Below are 24797 nucleotides of genomic sequence, written 5' to 3'. Positions count from 1 at the left end.
ACCAAGTAAGCTTATTTTACCACAAGAAATGATAACATGATTTTATTTTGACATTGAAAACACACCTTTATAGTCTGTACTTCATAGTTTACAATGACCGAAATTTCGCGAAATTCCGCGCTGTGTCCATTTCTTGGAATGTCCGACCGTCGTCTGTCCGGGGTTTCCAACGATCGCTACTTTCACTTTCGTTGTCATTTCCGGGCAATCCTATGCCGTATGTGACATATTACACACTTTTCACAGTTGAGGCCGAAGGCGGGATTTGTGATTATTTTTTTCAGGTGAGATTTTATTGTTTTTGTTGCCTTTTTGTCGAGTAATATGCCGTCTGTCAGCCAACGATCGCTACCACACGATCGCTACCTCTTCATGCTCGATCAGATTTTTAGCTTTTTCAATGATTATAGAAGTTTGATTAACGTTTCCTTTGCAGTTCTGGATCGGTAGGGTAAAGGTATCTAATTCCGACATAAGATCTTGGGGGTACCTAAATCCGACCGATTTTCCCAGTCACATTAATGACGAGGTGCGCACGTCATCACGACAGAAGGAATGCCATTCATACACGGGCCATTCATGAACCGGTGGATGACGCGACTTTACGGACCAATCGTTTTGTCGCAAGAGTTGTTTGCGTCATCGGCACCGCGGCTCGAAAATTTGCCTTACAAGTGTCTTCTAAAGTTTTAACGTAGAGGGGGGAATCCAGACAAGGGTGTGGTGTATGTGTGTGTGTGTGCGTGTGTGTGTAGAGCGATTCAGACCAAAAACTACTGGACCGATCTTCATGAAATTTTACATTAGTGTTTCTGGGTATGATATCCCCGGACGTTTTTTTTTCTTTTTTTCGATACATACCTTTGATGACGTCATATCCGGCTTTTTGTAAAAGTTGAGGCGGCACTGTCACACCCTCATTTTTGAGTCACTTGAGAAAAAGTGACTCTATGTAATCGGTCAGTGTTAGTCTGTCCGGCCGGCCGGCCGTCCGGCCGGCCGGCCGTCCGTAGACACCACCTTAACGTTGGACTTTTCTCGGAAACTATCAAAGCGATCCGGCTCATATTTTGTTTAGTCGTGACCTCCAATGACCTCTACACTTTAACGATGGTTTCGTTGACCTTTGACCTTTTTCAAGGTCACAGGTCAGCGTCAAAGGAAAAATTAGACATTTTATATCTTTGACAAAGTTCATCGGATGTGATTGAAACTTTGTAGGATTATTCTTTACATCAAAGTATTTACATCTGTAGCCTTTTACGAACGTTATCAGAAAAACAAGGGAGATAACTAGCCTTTTCTGTTCGGCAACACACAACTTAACGTTGGGCTTTTCTCGGAAACTATAAAAGTGACCGGGCTCAAATTTTATGTGAACGTGACTCCCAGTGACCTCTACACTTTGACGTCTGCTTTGGTGACCTTTGACCTTTTTCAAGGTCACAGGTATGTCTTGAAGGAAAAAAATTGAAATATCATATCTCTGAAACTATTCATCGGATTTGATTCAAACTTTATAGGATTATTCTTTACATCAAATTATTTACATCTGTATTGTGTTGTGAATAGCAATTTCTTCCTGTCCATCTGATGCCTCATATAATATTCAGAACTGCGAAAGTGACTCGATCGAGCGTTTGCTCTTCTTGTTCAATCAAATTGATTGAAATTTTGGCCCAGCAATCTTCGACAAAGGCCTGACTTCGGTATTGCATTTCAGCTTGGTGGCTTAAAAATTAATTAATGACTTTGGTCATTAAAAATCTGAAAATTGTAAAAAAAAACAAAATATATTATAAAACGATCCAAAACTACGTTCATCTTATTCTTCATCATTTTCTGATTCCAAAAACATATGAATATATTATATTTGGATTAATAACAAGCTCTGAAAATTAAAAATATCAAAATTATGATTAAAATTAAATTTTCGAAATCAATTTAAAAACACTTTCATCTTATTCCTTGTCGGTTCCTGATTCCAAAAACATATAGATATGATATGTTTGGATTAAAAACACGCTCAGAAAGTTAAAACGAAGAGAGGTACAGAAAAGCGTGCTATCCTTCTCAGCGCAACTACTACCCCGCTCTTCTTGTCAATTTCACTGCCTTTGCCACGAGCGGTGGACTGACGATGCTACGAGTATACGGTCTTGCTGAAAAATTGCATTGCGTTCAGTTTCATTCTGTGAGTTCGACAGCTTGACTAAATTTTGTATTTTCGCCTTACGCGACTTGTTCTTCTTTGTTTCTGTTTTTCGACGGCATAATTGGATGACCAAGCAGGCACGGCTACCTACTAAAGTCGTGTTGAGGCAGGCTTTGTTTAGGGATCCTTCTATCTCCCCCCTCCCTATGTGAGGAGAGTAGTTAGGGTACCCACAGTCTTTGGTGGCAAGCCTTCAGTTTGTGTGCGTCACTTATGTGCGTGTTTTTTGGTGTGTGTTTTTTCCACTTAAAATAAAAGTAGATTTGTTTAACATTCTGTATTCATATATGTATGCAATTGATTATTATTTTATATCAAAATGAGTGAGTGTCTTTTTATGAACAAAAAAGTGTTCCTTGTTAATGAAACAGGTATCTTGGCTCTTCTTGCCGTTTTCTAAATTAGGGGGTATCGATAGTATAAGTTTATTTCTGCCATTAAAAAAATGATAAAGAAGTACTTATCTGTTTTTATCTTGTACACACATAAATACACTTTCACAACATGTGACTTTTGTTAGTGTATGGAGACCTTGAAATGTGAAAAAAAACATTTCGCCGGCCGGTTTAGGTGAAAATGGCGTTCTGATCAAGGACAGCATCATGCAAACATATAGACAGCCTCAGGCAAGGAACTTTGTTGTGAAAATCTGTTATATGTTTAAACTTTATGTAAATCATTTAGTATTAGTGGTTTTCTGTCTTCTTTCTGGAGTCAGGCTTGCATCAAGTTTGTTTGATAGATTTTCACGTTTTGGGGGCAACTTTCGTTTCGCTTGATTTTCTATGGAAAATAAGACTCTGCGTATAAATGTTTTCTTTGTTTTGTGTGGTACTGATCCTAATTAATTACAATAACATCCATGTTCACAGTATTTCACAGTTTTATGTTTGACTGGAAGTGTGAGAAAATGGGAAATGGCTGAAATCAATACCGTGAAACCTGCCAGCAGTATGTGGGTGTCTGTGTCTGTGTCTGTGTCTGTGTGTGTGTTTGTTTGTATGTGTGTATGGTGTGTGAGAGTGTGTGTGTGTGTGTGTGCAGGTGGGCGGGCATGTTCATGCCTGCTACTTTTTGCCGAATATAGATCTCAAGGCTGATTTTATTACCTTTCTTCTATGCAGGGCATAACGTTTGTCATTTACGACACAAGTGTGGCCAGGAAGTTCCGAGAGACTGCACGGAACCTTGTCCAGCCACCACCGCCACCACACCTCCAAGCTTTACTGGGGCTTCAGCAGCCAGCCCATGACTCAGGGAGCGATGATGACAATGATTCAGACAATGATGATGATTCTGATAATGGTGGTTATGGTGATGGAGGGGACTTCGTCAGTTGGGCAAGTGACCATGACAGGGCAGGCAGCGATGAAGATGCATATGGCGGCCAGTTTGCCTTTGCTTTTGATGATGAGGACCAAGACCAGAGTAAGCGTATTGAAAATGTGTGCTGAGTGTATAGTGGAACCCCCCCCCCCCCCCCCCCCCTAATTTAAAACCTCAAGAATCTCACCTCTCTCTCATCTCTATCACCATCAGTGTTGTAATTTTGAGACGATAGGCAATACTTTTTTCTTTGATCTCACCCGATGCATCTTACAGTCGGCCGCATCTAATTTAGCTTCGAGTTTTGACTTCTACACTGAGAAACGCACTTTGCATGATTATGTTTGCGAAAAGGAATGTAGCTCAAACAATTGAAGAACATTGCAGTTTGAGGAATAGAGCATGCTTCAGTCAGCTCAAACTATCAACTTTTCTGTGCAAAGTTATAATGCCCGATACCCATGTTTCAAGTTTGATAAGCTAAAGAGAACAGGATTTTTTCATGGTGAAAGCATCCCGTGGTGACATGGTAGTGGAGCGCAATATTGTAAAAGTCCCCTGTATGTAGTGCACCTTGTACTTGGTAGCCTCTCATGTGTTGACAAAATCGGTTCTGTTCCAAAAATGAGTGGATGGGTCTGATAATTGGTGGCATTGTGCAGTATGAAAATTACAGTACGGTACTTAGTTATTCACCCTTTCTCCATACATGCTCACACACACACACACACACACACACAGACACACAGACACACACACACACACACGTACACACACACACACACAGACACAGACACACACGTACACACACACACACACACACACACACACACACACACACACACACACACACACACACACACACACACATTCCTTCCTAACCCCAAAAGTGGGTTCATAGCCGATAGTGCACTTGGACTACAACGGCACTGCGCGCAGTGCCTTTGTAGTGCGCTTGCACTACAACAGCACTGCGCTCAGTATCCGCTCCGGCATGGACGAATTTGACACTAAAAAAGGCATAAAATTTGACCTATTTCGTAGCCTATAGGGGACGGAATTTTGACGGAAAGAGTGTCATCATCTTGAATATGGCATTCTTTCCGTTAAAAAAAGTGTTTCCGAGATATTTGTGGAGTGACATTTTGGGGTCATTTCCCGCTGTTTGCACCATGCAAAAAAAGTGGGTTTATGAAAATGAACCCACTTTTTTTCATGAACCCATTTGTGTCGAGTGTTTACAACAAAAAGAACCCATTTGTCACTTTTGGACCGCACACACACACACACACACACACACACACACACACACACACACTCTCTCTCTCTCCTTTTGTCTCTGTGCTTCAACCTTATTCCCCTTGACCAGCAATTCCCTAGGGCACAAGCTCAGCATTATAAATTTGTTTTTCTTTTCTTCTGTTCTCTTCGACAGTAGACCCTATGATGTTTGATGACGACACAGACTTTCAGCCACAGCCATACAGTGGATATGAAGCTCGCATGGTTGATGACGCCCAAGACTTTCAGCCACAGCCATCCAACAGGTTTGAAGCTCGCTTGTGTCTTCAACAGCCGCAACATTTTCAGGCAGTGAAGACCGCTCTGTGTCAAGAACTCAAATCCACCTTCATCTTCGAAGACAGAGTGGAGGACACAAAGACCTTTAAGAAACTCAGGACCAGCAGCTTTGACGATATTAAAGCCATTGCAGCAAGAAAGGACGTTGTGCTTGACTTTCAGACCAGAGGTGGGTTGTACCGGAAGTTTCTTGTGTTTTTTACGCAGGGAGGGTTTAGGTCAGGCCTGGTCAGTTGTCAGCCATTAATTGATGCATTTCTGGATCTGGATCTGGATGGTTACGTTGCAGGGCCGATAAGGCATATGCGCAACATATAGATTTGAAATGTTGTGTTCTAAAATCCCAGTCCCAATTGAAGTCAGTTTGTTAAATGACTCGAGACAACTCTGGGAATTCGAGAAAAGACGTTATCAACAGGTTCAGCTGTCTCAAAATTATTACTTGTTTTTATATCTGGTGAACACTTTGGCACACAAAAATACATGTTCATTCCTGTTTTGCATTCCCTTGTTATGGTTTTGATTGTACCACAATTTATTGCCCCAAATAACTAACCTACCAAGTCCCATTCCCTGTCAATGTTCCAGGGAGCAAAGAGGTGTTGGTGGCACGAGGGCAGAAAGTGAGCGTGATGGAAGTGATGGGCAACATCAAGGACAAGATTCACGCACAACTCGCCCACCAGGCACAAAGAAGCGACACCAAGGACCACAGGCTAAGCCTGGGTACTCTCCCTTCTGAATCCGACAGGAAAAAACTTCCCAGCTATTGGACAGTGAGTCTGCTTCAGGATGTTTTTAGAGAGAAATACAGGGTGACCCAAAAATATGCAACCCACACAAATGTTGATAACTTCTATATCTATTGACCGAATCACCTCATGTTTTGGGGACATAAATGTCAGTCTATGCATGACCCTCTTAATAAGTGACAGTTGTATAGATCAAATGGTCTAACTTTTGTGCAATTTCAAAGAGAGTTGCGAAATTCGGGGATCGACTCAACAGTACGAGGTTTGAAATTGAGCCGTAGCCAAACTAACCCGATTTAAGCCCTCCCTTTGGGGTTATTTGAAGGACCTAGTATACCATAACCAACCTTAGTCAATCAGTGACTTAAAAACAGCAATTACAGGAAGGATCAGGGCATTTTCCATGGAGTATTGCGTTTATGTCATTGATGAATTTTGCGCGACGTTGTGCAAGTGTAACTTTTCAACGAAGGGGTTAATTTTTCCAGTCATCTGAGTTTAGCAAATATGTCCATAGTTGTTGTGCACGAACTGTAGTTCGTCTACGACCATTCTAGAAAGTTTCGAGTCTGTATGTAAAATAGTCCGACATTGACCTTTTTCCCCAAAATGTGTTCCAAATCACACCTCCGAAATTGTCAATGACACGACAGCTTTCCTGTCTAGGGATTGCCCTGAACCTACCTGTAACTGCTTTCTTCATGTCACCGATAATCTAGGGAGTGAAGGTGTTTTGTGTGTATACTCAGACATTCAGATAATCCAAAAGGTAAAAGTCTGGAGGGTTTAAATAAGGTAAGTATTGCTACCGATCAATGTCAAACCATGTACTGTTGAGTCGATCCACGAGTTTGGAATTTCTTTTTGAAATTGCATAAAAGTCAGACCATTTGATCCATAAAAAAAAACTACCATTTTGTGGAAGGGTCAGGCATAGGCTGAAGTTAATTATGGCCCCCAAATATAAAGTGACAACAGATGTAGAAGTAATTAGAATTTTTGAGGGTGCATTTTTGGGGGGTCGCCCTGTATTTTATAAAAATGTGACAGGGTGACGTAGTATAGTCCCCCTTGTCACGGGCAGTTACTCTGCATTGACGGCGTTGTCTCCCTGCCAAAGCATACGTTGGGAGACAGCACACCCATGAAATGTGGAATGGCTGTTTGTGATGGGGTGTGGCTGCTGTGGTCTCCTGGTATGCTCTTGGGGATCTTTGCGTACCCATAGCAGTTTTTGTAGGGCTATTAAATTAGCTTTAAAAGTCTCTGTCTGGCTTTGCCTCCTAAGGTGATTGATGTGTTTCGTGCACTTGGTTACAAATAGAAAGACTGAAAGAGAAGTATTGTGGTTCATGAAACCTGTGGATTTAAAATATTCTGCATGTAGATGTATTTTGAGTAAGAATGGAGCTAGTCTGCTAGCCGGGCTTTGTGGTGCACATGAGGTGCATGGTACAGTCAGCAGGAGGTTTGTCAACTGTGTGCGTTCTTGTGTGTCTGTGTGTTTTTTGTCTGTGAGTCAATGTGAAATGGGAGAACACACATTTATTTAGATGCTGTGTATGTGGTATTGAATGTATTTAGAGAGCAGATGAGGGAGAGAGAGAGAGAGAGAGAGAGAGAGAGTGTGTGTGTGTGTGTGTGTGTGTGTGTGTGTGTGCAAACAGCTGGGCTTGCATTCATGTGTGTGCATGTGTTCATAACAGGCATTTTGATGTGCATGTTTTTATACATTAAAATGTGGCACCAACGTCTGAGGGAGTGCAAAGGTGTGTTTGTATCACTTACACTGACACTACCAGATCTAATTTTCTGAAGAATTCTATGCTTTCAGATTTGCCAGAAAGGACTATTCAAGTCATTTGATCAATGGCTGCGCAAGAAGATAAACAGTGGCAACCTCTACCCTGTAACTCAGGGCAGCAGCAGTGAATATACAGAAATAATAAACCTCATCACTAACACCTGGGACCAACGCTTTGTAGGAGCTGGAAAGGATGCAAGGAACCTTTCTCACAGGGCCATACAGGTACGTTCAGAAAGTATGCAATAGGCATGTGGCTCAGTGGTAAGAGCATATAGTGCTGAGCAGTATTGCGATCTGGCCCAGAGTTCCATCCTTGGGTGGGGAAAGAAATTGAGGAAGCAAAAGTATCTGTGAGCTGACGATAATAATGAATACTAGATTGCTCCTCTCTCTCTCTCTCTCTCTCTCTCTCTCTCTCTCTCTCTCTCTCTCTCTCTCTCTCTCTCTCTCTCTCTCTCTCTCTCTCTCTCTCTCTCTCTCTCTCTCTCTCTCTCTCTCTCTCTCTCTCTCTCTCTCTCTCTCTCTCTCTCTCTCTCCAGACCTGTTTACCCTTACGATTTTGGCGTAATTTATTACGATTTTCTGCAAAAAATACGCCATTCCGCTATCCGTGTCAAGACTACGATTTTCATAAATGATAAAATTTAAAAAATTTAATTTTTTTTATTTTTTTTTTATTTTTTATTAATTCACATGTTTGGCATTGTTTTTTTCAATGGCAAAATGGGGTGAAAAAGCACAGGATTGACCAGAGATCATGTCTGTCTGATGAGACGCTGGAGAGCCTTCTAGTGGTGAAGTCTCGCCCTCACTCATTCGGCAAGCGCAAGTACAGTAGAGAAGCGCTTGACACACTGAAAAAGGCCTACTACGAGCAAAAGAAAAAGAATCAGTGATGCATGTGCTTTTGATGTGATCTTCTTTGAAATTATGATGACTACAAAAACTGACTGATGTGTTTTGTTTGTGAATGATGGATATATGTGCATGATTGCGTTTCGCAGACACAGTTGTCATGTGCGTTGTAATTGGCGACGAATGCTGGATGATTACTATTTTTGTGCCAGGATTACTATTTTTGGGGCTGAGCATTACTCCAAAACACTTATGGGGGTAAACAGGTCTCTCTCTCTCTCTCTCTCTCTCTCTCTCTCTCTCTCTCTCTCTCTCTCTCTCTCTCTCTCTCTCTCTCTCTCTCTCTCTCTCTCTCTCTCTCTCTCTCTCTCTCTCTGTCTCTGTGGAGGTCAGAAATACAATAACGGGGTTATTATTTAAGATTAATTAACTCTTCATAAACTCTTACTGTACCCCCATTTTAAGCCTCCCTCCTTTTTAAGACCTGAATTTCTCAGATGTTTGGAGGTCCTAAAAGGGGGGTTCCACTGTATTGATCAACTGTTTCAGGTGGTCAAAGTGGAGAGACTGGAAAACCCGAACCTTTGGGAACTGTACTGCATGAGACGTGAACGCCTTGTTCGCGCAGTGCAATCCCAGGGAAGTGTGTTCGTGCCCGTGGAGAGACTGAGGGGGTCGACAGGAGTGGTCAAGACAACAAGCAACCTTGCCAGTGGCAGCTTGCTGACCCGAGATGTGATTTCCAAGGTGAAGATCATATATTGGCACCTTTGATAATAATTAATAATACTAATAATAATGCAAGATTTGTAATCAAGCGCAAAAATTCAGGATGACCAGGCCGGCTCAAATCTTAAGGTTAAAAGAAAAATATTAACATCAATATTAACAGTGTTAAGTCACACACACACATTTCTTGTGCATGACTACCCTTTCTCTCTCTTGCAATTAAAAATGTGCTCATGCACTTTACACCTTCTACCTTTAAATAAAACCTACCGTACTTTCCGGGTCATAAGGCGCGACTTTTTTCCTCGAGTTCGACCCCTGCGTCTTGTATAACGAAGCGCCTAATCCGTGTATGAAATACGAAAAAAATCAAAGAGACCGCTTGAGTACCAGTCAAACAACTTGTGATAATGCATGTTTCAGCTACTAGGTACTGCCCTGCCTTTGATCTGGCCGCACACACAGATTTCCACTCTGTTAAACTCGGTCACTGACCCCGATGCAGGAAGTGTTTCCTCTCTCAGATATGACAGGGGAACCACCTCTCATGGCAAAAACTGGGTCATTTTGGTGCGCCCTATCGGCCCCCTGCGTCCAATGGGTGACTGGATTACAATTTTTTTTTAAAAGAAGGGGGTGCGTCTTAGATAATGAAGCGCCTTGTCACCCAGAAAGTACGGTATCTTTATCATGTGTTTGCGGGTATCTTAGCAGAGGCTTCACCATATCTTTCCTTTTTACATTTAGTCAAGTTTTGACTAAATGTTTTAACAAAGAGGGGGAATCGAGACGAGGGTCGTGGTGTATGTGTGTGTGTGTGTGTATGTGTGTGTGTGTGTCTGTCTGTCTGTCTGTCTGTCTGTCTGTCTGTCTGTGCGTGTGTGTGTGTAGAGCGATTCAGACCAAACTACTGGACCGATCTTTATGAAATTTGACATGAGAGTTCCTGGGAATGATATCCCCGGACATTTTTTTCTTTTTTTCGATAAATACTTTTGATGACGTCATATCCGGCTTTTTGTAAAAGTTGAGGCGGCACTGTCACACCCTCATTTTTCAATCACATTGATTGACATTTTTGTAAAGCAATCTTCGACGAAGGCCGGACTTCGGTATTGCATTTCAGCTTGGTGGCTTAAAAATTAATTCATGACTTTGGTCATTAAAAATCTGAAAATTGTAATAATTTTTTTTTTTTTTTTATATAAAACGATCCAAATTTACGTTCATCTTATTCTACATCATTTCCTGATTCCAAAAACATATAAATATGTTATATTTGGATTAAAAACAAGCTCTGAAATTGAAAAATATAAAACTTATGATCAAAATTAAATTTCCGAAATTGATTTAAAAACAATTTCATCTTATTCCTTGTCGGTTCCTGATTCCAAAAACATATAGATATGATATGTTTGGATTAAAAACACGCTCAGAAAGTTAAAACGAAGAGAGGTACAGAAAAGCGTGCTATGCAGCACAGCGAAACCACTACCGCGCTGAACAGGCTTGTCAGTTTCACTCCGTTATGCACAAGCGGCGGACTACGGTCATTGTGAAAAAATGCAGTGCGTTCAGTTTCATTCTGTGAGTTCTACAGCTTGACTAAATGTAGTAATTTTGCCATACACGACTTCTTGTATGTTATATTCATGTATAGGTCAATGGACATGTCACAGTATATTCCCTTTTTTGTGTGTTTTAGGTGAATGAACATTACCTGTTCCATGGCACAAAACAAGAGTTCATCGACAAAATTGTCAACGAGGGCCTCGATTCTCGTATTGCCAATGATCAAGCCATGCTGGGACCTGGAATCTATGCCTCAGAAAGTCCCACAAAGGCCGATCAGTACACAGGTGAGTCACATGACTCCGTTTTAACATTGGTACCTGCGATGAATGGTGCATGGCCAGTCCAATTGGACCAGCCAAAGGTACCCGTACAATGCAGGTGCCCTTTCAAGACAGGTATAATTTGTATACAGCAGTCCCTGCAATGTACGGCCCCCGGCGTGAGCGGACACCTGACATGTACGGACACATTTGCTCGGCACGGAGTGTTTTCCTTCTATATTTGCCCCCCCTTAAACGGACACCTGCAAAACGTGGACGCGGACACTCATTTTCGGTCCCAACAGCAAGTCATACCTCCAATGTACGGACAGACCATCGTCAAATTTTCACCACAACAAAATCGATAACAGAGCAGTCCGGCTCTTGGTACAAAGATCACAGCCGCAATGGCGTGATGACAGTCACTGATAACTTGAGTGCACGTGTACCCATCAGAAGGGGGGGTAGTTTTGGTCAGGAGTGGAGTACATGTATGCGAAGATGCCAACATGAAACTGCACTGTGCTCTTTATTCTTGTCTGTTGGACGTAATCAACAGAAACCACAGTCGATGAAGGTCCTGAGCGAAAGAGAGTGAAAACCCGGCCACAGTTCTCAGCATCGTGTGTCTGTGTGTAACCTCTTTCATTGACAAGATACTCTTGTTTCCCCTCAGCCTTGACCAGTGAATCGGTTGCCTAATCTGTGAACCCTTCAGTTGTCTTGCTTTGTCAAAAGTTACAACACAGTCAACTGGTTTTGCTCTGAGTGAACAGTGCAGCTGGTCTCTCTGGTCACAGCCCCAAACAGTACATGGCTGGAGGGAGTGAGAGAGGGGAAGGGGGGGGGTGGAGGGGTAGCTGGCTAACCTCTGTGGGGTGTCTGGTGTCACTACATGTCAGCAGGAAGAGCATTGGAGAAAAATAGAGAGGTGTACTCTTCCACACAATTTCCAAGCATCAGCTGTCACGGCTTGGGGTAGGCATTAGTGAGGGAGATCGAGTGGGAGCTGTGTTATGTACAGTGTATTTCCGACTGAAGAGTGAAAAGTCACTGCCATGCCACATGATCGGCATGCAGTCAATAAAGCCAGACAAGAAGAAAATAAATTTCATGATTATGACATGCAGCTCTATCTGCTGCTATTTATTCAAACTGGTTTTCAAGCTTATTCTTGCAAAGCATCTGCACACGCTCCTCTGTGCTGTGTTTGTGTGGCTGCTTTCGTATGTCAGTGCATGGTGAGTGTGTTCACTGCCTTGAGGATTTATTTGATCTCTTCTTTTCAACACTTTTCATACAAATCATTTTTACAGAACGTTTAAAGAAGTATTAGGAGTTTGTTGTTATTGTTTAGTAGCCACAAGAAGTGATTAGCATAGACTCAATCCTGTTGTTTGTGTGTCTCTGTGTGAGTGTATGGGGGAGGGGGTGGTGTGGTCACCCCTCCCGTGACCGGACACCTGCAATGTACGGACAGTTTTGCTATGGCCCAAGGGTGTCCGTTCATGAGAGGGACTGCTGTATATCAAAGAATAGCATGTCCTTTAATGGAAGTGCCTTAGTTTTTATGAAGTCGTTTCATAAAACAAGAACCGTCCCAGTCTGCGCAGAAAGCAGCCAGACTGCATTTTGGTTCGAGTCCGAGTGCAATATCTTATTCCATGTAAATGCTGTGCAAGATCTGAGTTGGGGAGCATTATCGTGTGTATGCATTGGAAGGACTGTGCCTTTGAACACAAGCATTTCTGACAGTTGTACAGGGGAACCCACCTTTTAAAGGTACTGAACTTGTCAAATCCAGGTGCACGGAGCCCCTGGGGCTTTTAGTCATACCTCAGGCAGCTATCCGTTAGAAGAACTACCAAGTTTCATTGACTTGCACCCAAAGAGTCAAGAACTGCGGTTTTTTTACGAATTAATTTCGTACTCGGACCCGGCTGGTCTTGACCTATTTTTGGATCTAAATTTAGATCAGGTAGATCACCACATCATATGCACAAAAAGACACGTCACTAAAGCAAACTATGTCAGACGTCATCATGAGTTTGTGTACAACAAAATGGAGGCCGGAATCACTCAGTTGAATCGAACTCCGACCAAACACCACGTAATAACTAGGTTAATTTATGCACTCGCGTGAACAAGAAACTGTCGAGCTTCACAGATGTCGTCGTTGGGTAGTTGGCTCACGTAAGTGTAGCCTATGCGATGATAAACTTTGTCTGTCTGTGCGTGCGTGCGTGCGTGCGTGTGTGTGTGTGTGTGTGTGTGTGTGTGTGATAGAAACTTTAACATTTCCGAGTCTATGGATTACGTCAGTCTCGGTCAAAAGTGTTTGACGTGTGTGATAGAAACAATTTGAAGACGTCACATTATGACGTAAGAGGGTTAGACGTCACGCAAAGGAATTACTGAACGTCTCGGTCATTGTTATTGTGAGCGGGCCGAGACTACTTGGCAGATCCAGGGTCTCGCTTTCTTGCACATTTTCACCTATGCTTACCGTGTGTGTGTGTGTGTGTGTGTGTGTGTGTGTGTGTGTGTGTGTGTGTGTGTGTGTGTGTGTGTGTGTGTATGTGTGACGGAGTGATTGAGTTTGTGTTACTGTTTGTCGATTTCTTACGTGAGCCTTGAAGGCTTCGCCTCTTGTTGGCTCACGTAAGTGTAGCCTATGCGATGATAAACTTTGTCTGTCTGTGCGTGCGTGCGTGCGTGCGTGCGTGCGTGCGTGTGTGTGTGTGTGTGTGATAGAAACTTTAACATTTCCGAGTCTATGGATAAAGCTCGCATAAGAAGATTACGTCTCGGTCAAAAGTGTTTGACGTGTGTGATAGAAACTATTTGAAGACGTCACATTATGACGTAAGAGGGTTAGACGTCACGCAAAGGAATTACTGAAAGTCTCGGTCATTGTTATTGTGAGCGGGCCGAGACTACTTGGCAGATCCAGGGTCTCGCTTTTTTGCACAGTTTCACCTATGCTTACTGTGTGTGTGTGTGTGTGTGTGTGTGTGTGTGTGTGTGTGTGTGTGTGTGTGTGTGTGTGTGTGTGTGTGTGTGTGTGTGTGTGTGTGTGTGTGTGTGTATGTGTGACGGAGTGATTGAGTTTGTGTTACTGTTTGTCGATTTCTTACGTGAGCCTTGAAGGCTTCGCCTCTTGTTTTGGGTTTGTTTTACTACCATAGGAGGATTTTTGAACTGTAAATGCACTCAGCTGCAACAAAAACGCAAAACGAAGGCTGTGAGCTGCACTGTGCCTTTAAGACTCCCTCCCTTTTAAGACCTTTTTTCCTCAGACTTTCTGTTCAGAACCTCTGTAAATTTACCCCAATTTTAAGACTCCCTCCATTTTAAGACTTGATTTTCTCAGATTTTTGGAGATCCTGAAAGGGGGTTTCTGCTGTAGTGCAGCAGCCTTTCACTGACAGCTCCTTCATTTGGACCAGTACCAATACATTATTCATATAACTTGATACGGTAGGAGCAATGTTTTATTATCTGTAAACCAGTGAAAGATTAGTAGTTCTTTCACAGTTTACTAGTTAGCTGCTCTGAGAAACTTCTATATCAACTCAAGGGGAAGAACTGTGGCTGTTCTAAAATATTTGATGATTTGAATTACTTCCCTTGTTTGGTTCCAATTCGTTTTTTACCATTTTGTTTTGTAAGGTCTAAAGTTGTATTATTGTTTAGTTATGCTTTACTTGTACTATTTAGTAATGATTTAATGATGTTTTAGAATATTATTATTAGAAAATTTGTTTTAGTTTAAGAGTATAGACATGTCTTGGATCCCAGTTTTTAATAACCAGGAATGTTATAGTTTATAGTTTTTGGGAACTTTAAAAATATATTTAGTGTTTAGAAATTATTTGAAAGATGCTTAATTGAAGCTTGGTAATTTTAGTGAATATTTGGAAATGTTGTTTTATTTGTTAAGAGGTAAACTGTTCTAAATTAATAATTACCTTTGGGTTTCTACAAGACTTGAATCTTCCTTTCCTTGAGAATCTGACTGAACCAGCTGATCCAGCCCAAATTTGTCCTGAATTATAAAACGTTTTATTCCTAAACCAGGTAAGAAATGGCTTAAATATTAAGTTAGTTTGTTTCTAATATGTATTGTGTACTGTTTTGAAAAGTTATATGAGGTGGCACTTTTTATTCTTGAAGGATTCTTGGGATTGAAATTAATTATGAGATTCTGGGAAAGATGCCAGAAAGACCATGTGGTGTCTGAGCAAAGTGATGGTATGAAGTTGTAGAAGAAATGAATTGTGACATGATAGGTTAGTGTTTTTACTATAATGTTTTGATTATACAAGATGTCTTTTTATGTATTAGTTGTGAGTAATAGTTGATTATTATTTTAGGACTATATTTGATAAAACTTGATTTTCCTTTGTTGCATGATTTACTTACATGGTGCCTGGCCATGTGGTTTTCCTAAAAGTTTCAAGATGTTGTTTGTTCTTGTTTTGAGGCATAGAAATGATAAGTGTTAACAACTTATTCATTTCTGCAATTAATTCAAGTTGATTTGTCATTAATTTGGGTATTGCATAAATGTTGTTGTGCGGAGCACAGGAAGACTGAAGTATTTGTTTTGTGTGGATTGTTCATGGTTGTAAGAAATGGAACATAGGCACTGTATTGAGATAAGAGGAATCACCACGCGAACTGAGATTAAGTCTGCACAGTTGTTTTGTTAACTGTCGGCTTTATGAGAGATGTAATTTCGAGTGTGCACTGCAACTGGTTACATCAAGAATAATTTGAGACATCAAGTGAATGTCTTAGGTTTTCTGTAAGGGTGATTATGCTTATAGCTAATCACTAAATGGATGAAGTATAGTTTTGATTGACTCTGCTTGTAGCTGTGTCTGATATAGTCTTAACATAACTTCTATCTATTATGGAGGAATCATTGTTATCACAGACAAGTGGGGCTGTGGTTTAGACAATATTTCTGATTGGGTTGGATTCCATATATCATGTATTACATGATATGATATTCCTAGTGTATTCCATTCTTCAGTCATGACAATAACATTGTATTGTTTACGTATTGTGTTGTATCATGTGTTATGTTCTTTTTGTTTTGTTCTATGGTGTATAAAAAAGTGTTCTAGTGAAACTGAAATTTTATCTTGATGATTGTTGAATTATACTTATGCTGTGTTGTTTTATTTTCCAGGGGTAACCTTTTTGTTGTTGATCATCGATCAGCAAGCGTTTGATTCACGATGGATATTTTTTGGTCTAGTGGACCCCTGGTTGTGTCTGGTTTTTGATGAGAGAGTTTTAGATTTTTAGAGAGGAGATTTTGTATTTTTGAAACTAAGTAATTTAAACAGAAGAACTTTTATATTTTGTCGGTTGAACATATGATTGTAATCTGAAAACTGATTTAAAGGAAATGCTTTATCCAAAATAAATTTCTTAGAACACTACCTCATTTTTTGTTTGTTTATTGTGAAAGCAAGATTGTACCTCACCCCGAATCCTCCCTTTAACCATGCTAACACTGAAATAAAATATGTATTAGCAGTAGGTTTACATTTTGGCGCCCAATGTGGGGCTGAGGTTTTTTTGTTTCACAGAAAATTTTCAACTTAGTACATAAAAAAATAGAGAAAGGAAAAAGAAGTTATACAGTAGTAAGAAGAAGGAAAATTTTTGGATTTTTTGTAGGACATATTTTTTTTTAATTTGTAACACGCGGTACACAACCAGGGTGATACAGATTTAAAAAGATGGCTCGTGAGACGGCCCCAACCGCTGACGAGATGGCGGAGTTGCGGGACCAGGTCAAGGAGATGGCCAATGAGCTGGGGCGTCAGAAGGAGGAGGCCATCAAGCAGAAGCAAGAGGCGACTGACGCCGCCACAGCCGAGCTGAACGACCTGCGAGAGCGACTGGCTGGCGTCACAGAGGAACTGGGTCGTCAACGCCAGCAACCCATCACGGTCCAAGTGGACAACCCTCCCCAGCCTCAGAGGTTGAAGACTTTCACCGGCCTTGCCCCCGCTGGAGGGAACGAGTGTGATTTTAGGGCTTGGGCTCAGCAGATGGAATCATTTCTGCTGACACCCGACCTCAAGCCTTGCGACTCCCGCATCTTGGCCAGCTTGAGGGGAGTGGCCTTCAACGCCGTGAAGGAACTGACCACCAACGCGGACATTATTTCTAAAATCCGTAGTCTTTTTGGGTGTGTGGAGGACACTGAGGCCCAGCTCCTTGCCTTTGCCAGCAGAAGGCTCAAACCAAAAGAGAAGGCAGCTGATTTTCTGCTTCAGCTTTGGGGGGAGCTGCTGGAGATCAACACGATGGCCAAGCTCGGAAAAGAAGAACTCCAGACGAAACTCTACAGAACCTTCTGTACGGGTTTACAGTCGACCCTGCCTCTGCTGGCCCTGGAGATGCGCAACAAATTTGGTTTTCCAGGGACAGCAGCACCAGCCCTGGACGACTTACTGCTGATGGTCCGCCGGACGGCGGAGATGGCCCCAGCATCGGCAACGAAGGCCACAACACAGGCACACGCCCACCAGGTGGAGGCCCCTGCCATTGACTACGACAAGCTGGCCGACAAAGTGGCAGAGCGCCTTCGGCCTGCCCCAACAGAGGGCGTGAGACCTGCACCGAGGGGGGGCAAGAGACTGTGTTTCAATTGCGGGGTGTTTGGGGCACACATCGCGAGGGATTGCAGGAGTCCTCCAAATCCCAGGAGAGTCGCGGAGGAGCGGTCCAAGATGGGCAGCCCGTTAAACGGTCGTCAGTCAATGGCAACGGGCCGCCGTTGACTGAGCTTCCTGCCACGGAGAGAGCCCGGAGACTCAACAAGGCCGCCGACATCATCGACAGCGGTTTGTTGAGTCTCAATGCAGTTAGGCTGCAAAGTCCTCTCACAGTCAGTATCAATCCTGGGAAGACATTAGAACTACGGGGGAAAATACCTGATGAAACGACCAAGGATATTAACATTTTTCCCCGAGATCCTGATCTACTTCCACCAGGGTTGATAGTGCTCAGTGCACAGTGCACTGATCTGACTGTGAGAGTAGTAGTGAAGAACACCTCCAGGACGTCGGTTAATTTAAGCAGCACAGATATTATTGCCGAACTTAATACAGATGATTGTGACAGTAACATTGACTCTTTAGTGGGACCAGCCTGTGAGACACCTATCCAGATAGGTGATGTGCGTAGTACGTGTCTCATCGACACAGGGTCACAGGTGTCTACAGTCGGTGAATCTTTCTATCGAAAACATTTCCAGCATTTGGAACTGCGTGATCTGGAGACTGAACTCACTGTGAGAGGGGCGGGTGGAAGTATTGTACCATATTTGGGCTATGTTGTGATGAGTGTGTGTTTGCCATTGGATGTTGTTGGTGTGAGTGAGAGTGTGTCCACTATGGTTCTTGTTTGCCCCGATACTGAGTATTCTTCTAAAGTACCATTCATTATCGGCACAAACACCCTTAATCTGTTCGCGAAGAAGTGTGAGCAGAGAGTCGGGGGGCATTTCGCAACTGTGTTACCTCTCAGAAGTGAAGTAGCTTTTGCATACAAAGACTTAGCCAGAAATGAGACCGGACGGCTTGGTTCAGTGAGACTACTTGAAAAGGATGTCACTGTCCCGGCCGGTGAGACCGTTGAGGTCAAGGGTTTCAGCGGAGTTCACGTACCAAGTACGCGAAGTTCAGTTCTTGTTCAAGAGCCAGTTTTTCATACCCTACCTGAAGGTCTGAGGGTGATCAGTTGCAAGGTGCCTACCAGTGCTCTACCCCGTCTTAAAGTCTTTTTATGTAACAGTTCTGATTGTAACATTGTTGTTAGAAAACGTCAGATTGTTGCAGATTTGTTTGTTGTACATGCTGAGTATGACCTTCACAAACTATTGAGTACGTTGTCACCCAGTGAGAGTACTGACAGTGACAGTGACAGCAATACTGTACATGCTTGCAGTGCAACTACTACCACATCCTCAGAACCCTCAGGACTAAAGTTTCAGTTTGGTGAGAAAGCTCCGCCTGAGTGGTGTGATCGTTTTGGAAAACGACTGGACAGTTTTAGTGATGTTTTTATTAAAAGTGAGTTTGACATTGGTCGGGCTGAGACAGGACTTTTTGACATTGAGCTGCAGCCTGGACCTGACATCAGAGAAAGAGCAAGACCTCTTTCTCCAAGAGACTTTGAGGAATGCCGACAACATATTCAGGGGTTGTTGGATTCAAAGGTCATACGACCATCAAACTCTTCTTTTGCAAGTCCCATAGTCCTTGTGAGAAAGAAGACTGGTGCGCTCAGAATGTGTGTTGATTACAGAAAAGTTAATGCACGTACAGTGAGAGATAGCTACTCCATCCCAAAGGTTGAGGATCTGTTTTTGACACTAAGCGGAGCTAAGTATTTTTCCAGCATGGATCTGTGTAAAGCTTATTATCAGGTTCCCATGTCTGATCATGCCAGCAAAGTGTCAGCATTTATTACTCCTTTTGGTTTGTTTGAGTGGGATAGGTTATCCCAAGGACTAGTGAATGCTCCCGCTTGTTTTCAGAGACTCATGGAGACTGTTTTTAGTGACATGAATCTTGTTGAGCTGATAATATTTCTGGACGATATTTTGATTCATGCACAGTCGCTTGAAGAACTGGAGGAAAGAACAGTGAAAGTGCTCGAAAGACTGAGAAAATTCAATTTGAAGCTTGATCCGTCCAAATGTATTTTCGGAGCCACCGAGATCCGTCATCTGGGTTACATGATATCAGAAGGGACCATACGCCCTGACCCAGAGAAACTTGCGGCTGTCACTTCATGGCCAAGACCCTCCACCGTGAAAGAGGTCAAGTCTTTCCTTGGTTTTGCAGGGTTTTATCGCCGTTTTATCGAAGACTTCGCCAGTCTGGCAAAACCCCTGAATGACTTGACGATAGGATATGTTCCAGCTAAGTGCAAGAAGAAGACAGGATCAAAGAAGCCCACTCTGAGTCTCTCGTCAGATATTTCCCATCTGTGGGGTGAGAAACAACAAAAAGCATTCCAGTCGATCATTCAAGCGCTCACAAATTCACCTGTTCTGGGGATTGCCGACAAGAGAAAACCTTTTACTCTTCATTGCGACGCCAGTGGCACAGGTCTAGGCGCCGTACTGTACCAGGAACAGGACAAACAGTTGAAGGTGATAGCCTACGCAAGCCGGGGATTGAACAAGTCTGAGCAGAATTATCCGGCACACAAACGGGAATTTCTTGCACTGAAGTGGGCCATGAGCGACAAGTTCAGCGACTATCTTCTGGGCTCGCCAGTGACCGTCGTGACGGACAACAATCCGCTCTGCTACATTCTAAAAAATGCAAAACTTGACGCGACCAGTCACCGTTGGCTTTCATCACTATCAATCTTTGACTTTCAACTGAGGTATAAGAAGGGGACAACTCACGTCGATGCCGATGCTCTATCCCGACGTCCGCAGGAGCCGCCTGAAGAAGACCTAGAGTACCAGAAAATGATGGAGGAGACTGAGTTCCTGCGCGATAAGGCAAAAAGGTTTGAGGAAGAGGCCCAGGCAACCGTAGAATTGAACCGGGAAACTGTGTGTGCCATCCTCACCGCTAAGGGAGTCCGTCGTACTGCTACTCTTTGTCGCCAGTCAGTCCAGCATCGCGAACAGTTTCAAGACGACACAGAATTTCAGGATTCTGAGTCAGAGTGGTACCCAGCAGTTGAACATTTAGTCAAGAACCCGGAACTGATTAGTGATGACATTCTAGGCCCGCCTGAAGAACCAACACCGAGATCTGAGCGCTGCTGGCGAAAACTTCAGCTGGAAGACAAAAACTTAGCGATAGTGATAAAACACTTGGAACAGAGAGTGAAGTTGGATGCCAGCAAAACAGAACACTGTACCCCCGAGTTGAAGATGCTTGCCAAAGAACAGGGAAAATTAGAGGTGAAGGACGGTGTCTTATACAGAAGAGTGCTGGAAGAAGACAACATTAGGTGGCAGCTAGTTGTTCCTTCCTCCCATAGGGCTGAAGCCATGAGGGGAGTCCATGAGGATTTGTTCCATACACATGCTGAAGACGCAATCCGACAAGCCAGACTCCGTTTCTTTTGGCCGTACATGGCTCGAGACATTGAAACTAAGATCAAGAAATGCAGTCGCTGTATTCGAAGGGGGGCGCGTCAACAGAAAGCTCCTATGAACAGCATAGAGACATCATTCCCTCTTGAGCTACTCTCCATCGATTATCTTACTATTGATGTGAAGGGACAGAAGCAGAATATCTTAGTGGTAATGGATCATTTTACCAAGTTTGGTACTGCCATTTGTACTAAAGACCAGACTGCTAAGACTGTGGCTAAGGCTCTGTGGAACAATTTCTTCATGATCTATGGGTTTCCTAAACGCATTCTGTCAGATCAGGGACGTGATTTTGAGTCACAACTTCTGAAGGAAGTATGCGATCTGGCAGGCATAAAGAAGTGTAGGACGACACCTTACCACCCTTCTGGGAATCCGGTGGAGAGGTGGAACAGAACACTAATCCACATGTTGCGAAGTCTGGAAGATGAGCAAAAGGTTGACTGGAGGAAAAGCTTACCCGCAGCAGTCCACGCGTACAACTGCTGTATTCACCAAAGCACTTCTTTTAGTCCGTATTTCTTGTTTTTCGGGAGACAACCACGGCTGCCGATTGATCTAGCGTTTGGTATAGATCTGAGTAAAGACAAAAGAACCCCACGGCAGTACGTCAGAACACTGAAAGAGCAGCTGAAGAAATCGTACGACTTGGCCACAGCAAATATGACCAAGTCAGCAAACAGAAACAAGGCCAGATACGATTCTGCTGCTCATGCAGCTGAGTTGGAATGTGGAGACCGGGTCTTGGTTCGACGACTGGGACCCAGGATTGTCTCCAAGGTGACAGACAGGTGGGAGAAGGGAGTCTACATTGTTGTGTCAAAGTCGCCTAACGTTCCAGTATACACGGTTCAAGAGGAGACGGGCAGTGGTCCCAAGCGAACGCTGCACAGAAATCTTCTCCTTCCGATCGGTATGCTAGGAGGTGACACAATGGCAGTACGACCTACACCTGCACCCAGACGCAACATTCCCAAGAAGAACATCCCAGTCATCGAGTCAGATGATGAACAGGAGGAGACTGATATGGAACCTTTTCAAGTTTTAATCAAACTTGAGAGAGATGGGTTGAATGTTAATGCTCCAGCCTTTGTCCCCTCTACCCGAGATGACAGTGAAAAGGCTAAGTCTGAGTCAGAAGACAGTTCATCAGGAGAGCAAGCAGATGCATCGTCAGAAGAGACCGAGAGTGAGGAAGAAATTTCTGAGACTGAGGAAGAAACTTCTGGGAATGAGGAAGAAACTTCTGGGAGTGAGGAAGAAATTTCTGAGACTGAGGGAGAAACTTCTGCTAGATCACCCCCACGCAGGCGATCGACTCGAATAAGACGACCTGTAGAAAGGCTTAACCTGTGTCATCGTGTGGGTCTGGAACGTCTGGTAAATTGTCGACTATCCGAGGTAGTGACTCAGTCCTTGGTAACACTGCAGGACATACCCATGTCAGATGGTATGGCTAGGGACATAGAGGATGCTCTTCGGACAATCATACATTTGTGTTCATGATCATGTTCTGAGTTGTCATTTGATGCTTTGTTATTTTTTTGTCTGATCTTGTTTCTTTTGAAGTTCAGAATTTGGTTCTGAGGATTGTTTGCCTTGTTGAAGTCAAAACAGGATATTTTGGTGCTGATGTGAACAAATATTCATGTGATTATTGTGAATATTTTGGTTTTGAGTTTTTAGAGAACTGTATTAAGTTTTTGATAGTGTTTGTATTTTTAAAGAGGATAAATCTACATGTTATGCTTGTGCATTTTCGGTTTTTCGGTCATAAGCATATGTGTTGATGATTTTGATGTTGAGATTTTTGCAGTCTTACTTAACTTTACTTGCTATTGTAAGTTTGTTGAACAGTGAGATTTACTGAGATTGGTCATTTTTTATTTCAAAAGAATTGTTCCTTTTGATGATGATATGATTTTGACGGTGCTACAATTAAGTGGAATTGTGGAGAGTAACCTATTGTTGTGACTGCTAGTTGCAACAGTGTTTTGGTGCTATGAAGAGTTGACAAAAGATTTTGTTTTCTCCAGACGTTTTGAATATATACTCAGGAAGGAAAGTATAGCTAATGACTTGCATTTATGTTGTGTTTTGTACTGTGTTCAGTTGTTGGGAACAATTATGGTTTTGTGAACATTTTTGTTAAAATGTTATTTAATTTTTTGGGAAATGTTCCAATTTTTTGAGAAAATAAGGAAACATTTTCTTTGGAGGGGTGTATGTAAACCAGTGAAAGATTAGTAGTTCTTTCACAGTTTACTAGTTAGCTGCTCTGAGAAACTTCTATATCAACTCAAGGGGAAGAACTGTGGCTGTTCTAAAATATTTGATGATTTGAATTACTTCCCTTGTTTGGTTCCAATTCGTTTTTTACCATTTTGTTTTGTAAGGTCTAAAGTTGTATTATTGTTTAGTTATGCTTTACTTGTACTATTTAGTAATGATTTAATGATGTTTTAGAATATTATTATTAGAAAATTTGTTTTAGTTTAAGAGTATAGACATGTCTTGGATCCCAGTTTTTAATAACCAGGAATGTTATAGTTTATAGTTTTTGGGAACTTTAAAAATATATTTAGTGTTTAGAAATTATTTGAAAGATGCTTAATTGAAGCTTGGTAATTTTAGTGAATATTTGGAAATGTTGTTTTATTTGTTAAGAGGTAAACTGTTCTAAATTAATAATTACCTTTGGGTTTCTACAAGACTTGAATCTTCCTTTCCTTGAGAATCTGACTGAACCAGCTGATCCAGCCCAAATTTGTCCTGAATTATAAAACGTTTTATTCCTAAACCAGGTAAGAAATGGCTTAAATATTAAGTTAGTTTGTTTCTAATATGTATTGTGTACTGTTTTGAAAAGTTATATGAGGTGGCACTTTTTATTCTTGAAGGATTCTTGGGATTGAAATTAATTATGAGATTCTGGGAAAGATGCCAGAAAGACCATGTGGTGTCTGAGCAAAGTGATGGTATGAAGTTGTAGAAGAAATGAATTGTGACATGATAGGTTAGTGTTTTTACTATAATGTTTTGATTATACAAGATGTCTTTTTATGTATTAGTTGTGAGTAATAGTTGATTATTATTTTAGGACTATATTTGATAAAACTTGATTTTCCTTTGTTGCATGATTTACTTACATGGTGCCTGGCCATGTGGTTTTCCTAAAAGTTTCAAGATGTTGTTTGTTCTTGTTTTGAGGCATAGAAATGATAAGTGTTAACAACTTATTCATTTCTGCAATTAATTCAAGTTGATTTGTCATTAATTTGGGTATTGCATAAATGTTGTTGTGCGGAGCACAGGAAGACTGAAGTATTTGTTTTGTGTGGATTGTTCATGGTTGTAAGAAATGGAACATAGGCACTGTATTGAGATAAGAGGAATCACCACGCGAACTGAGATTAAGTCTGCACAGTTGTTTTGTTAACTGTCGGCTTTATGAGAGATGTAATTTCGAGTGTGCACTGCAACTGGTTACATCAAGAATAATTTGAGACATCAAGTGAATGTCTTAGGTTTTCTGTAAGGG

General features: G+C 42.1%; 1 protein-coding gene across 2 annotated transcripts in view; it reads left to right on the top strand.

Moving 5' to 3' along the window:
* The window catches only part of LOC138969153 (uncharacterized), a 61431-nt gene that overhangs the window by 30540 nt on the left and 6094 nt on the right, over window positions 1-24797 (top strand). Inside the window, exons 13-18 of one of the 2 annotated variants that reach the window (XM_070341873.1) lie at window positions 3340-3643; window positions 4977-5291; window positions 5711-5898; window positions 7709-7903; window positions 9086-9283; window positions 10971-11124. In XM_070341873.1, coding sequence (XP_070197974.1) covers window positions 3340-3643; window positions 4977-5291; window positions 5711-5898; window positions 7709-7903; window positions 9086-9283; window positions 10971-11124 — 1354 coding nt within the window. Of the gene's footprint in view, window positions 1-3339; window positions 3644-4976; window positions 5292-5710; window positions 5899-7708; window positions 7904-8423; window positions 8632-9085; window positions 9284-10970; window positions 11125-24797 lie in introns of those variants that run through there. The other variant, XM_070341874.1, reaches the window with a different exon arrangement.

This window comes from Littorina saxatilis, linkage group LG6 (assembly GCF_037325665.1).
Source record: "Littorina saxatilis isolate snail1 linkage group LG6, US_GU_Lsax_2.0, whole genome shotgun sequence".
NCBI classification, from domain to species: domain Eukaryota; kingdom Metazoa; phylum Mollusca; class Gastropoda; order Littorinimorpha; family Littorinidae; genus Littorina; species Littorina saxatilis.
Note: the sequence above shows the minus strand (reverse complement) of the source record. Positions and strands in the feature narration are given on the sequence as shown.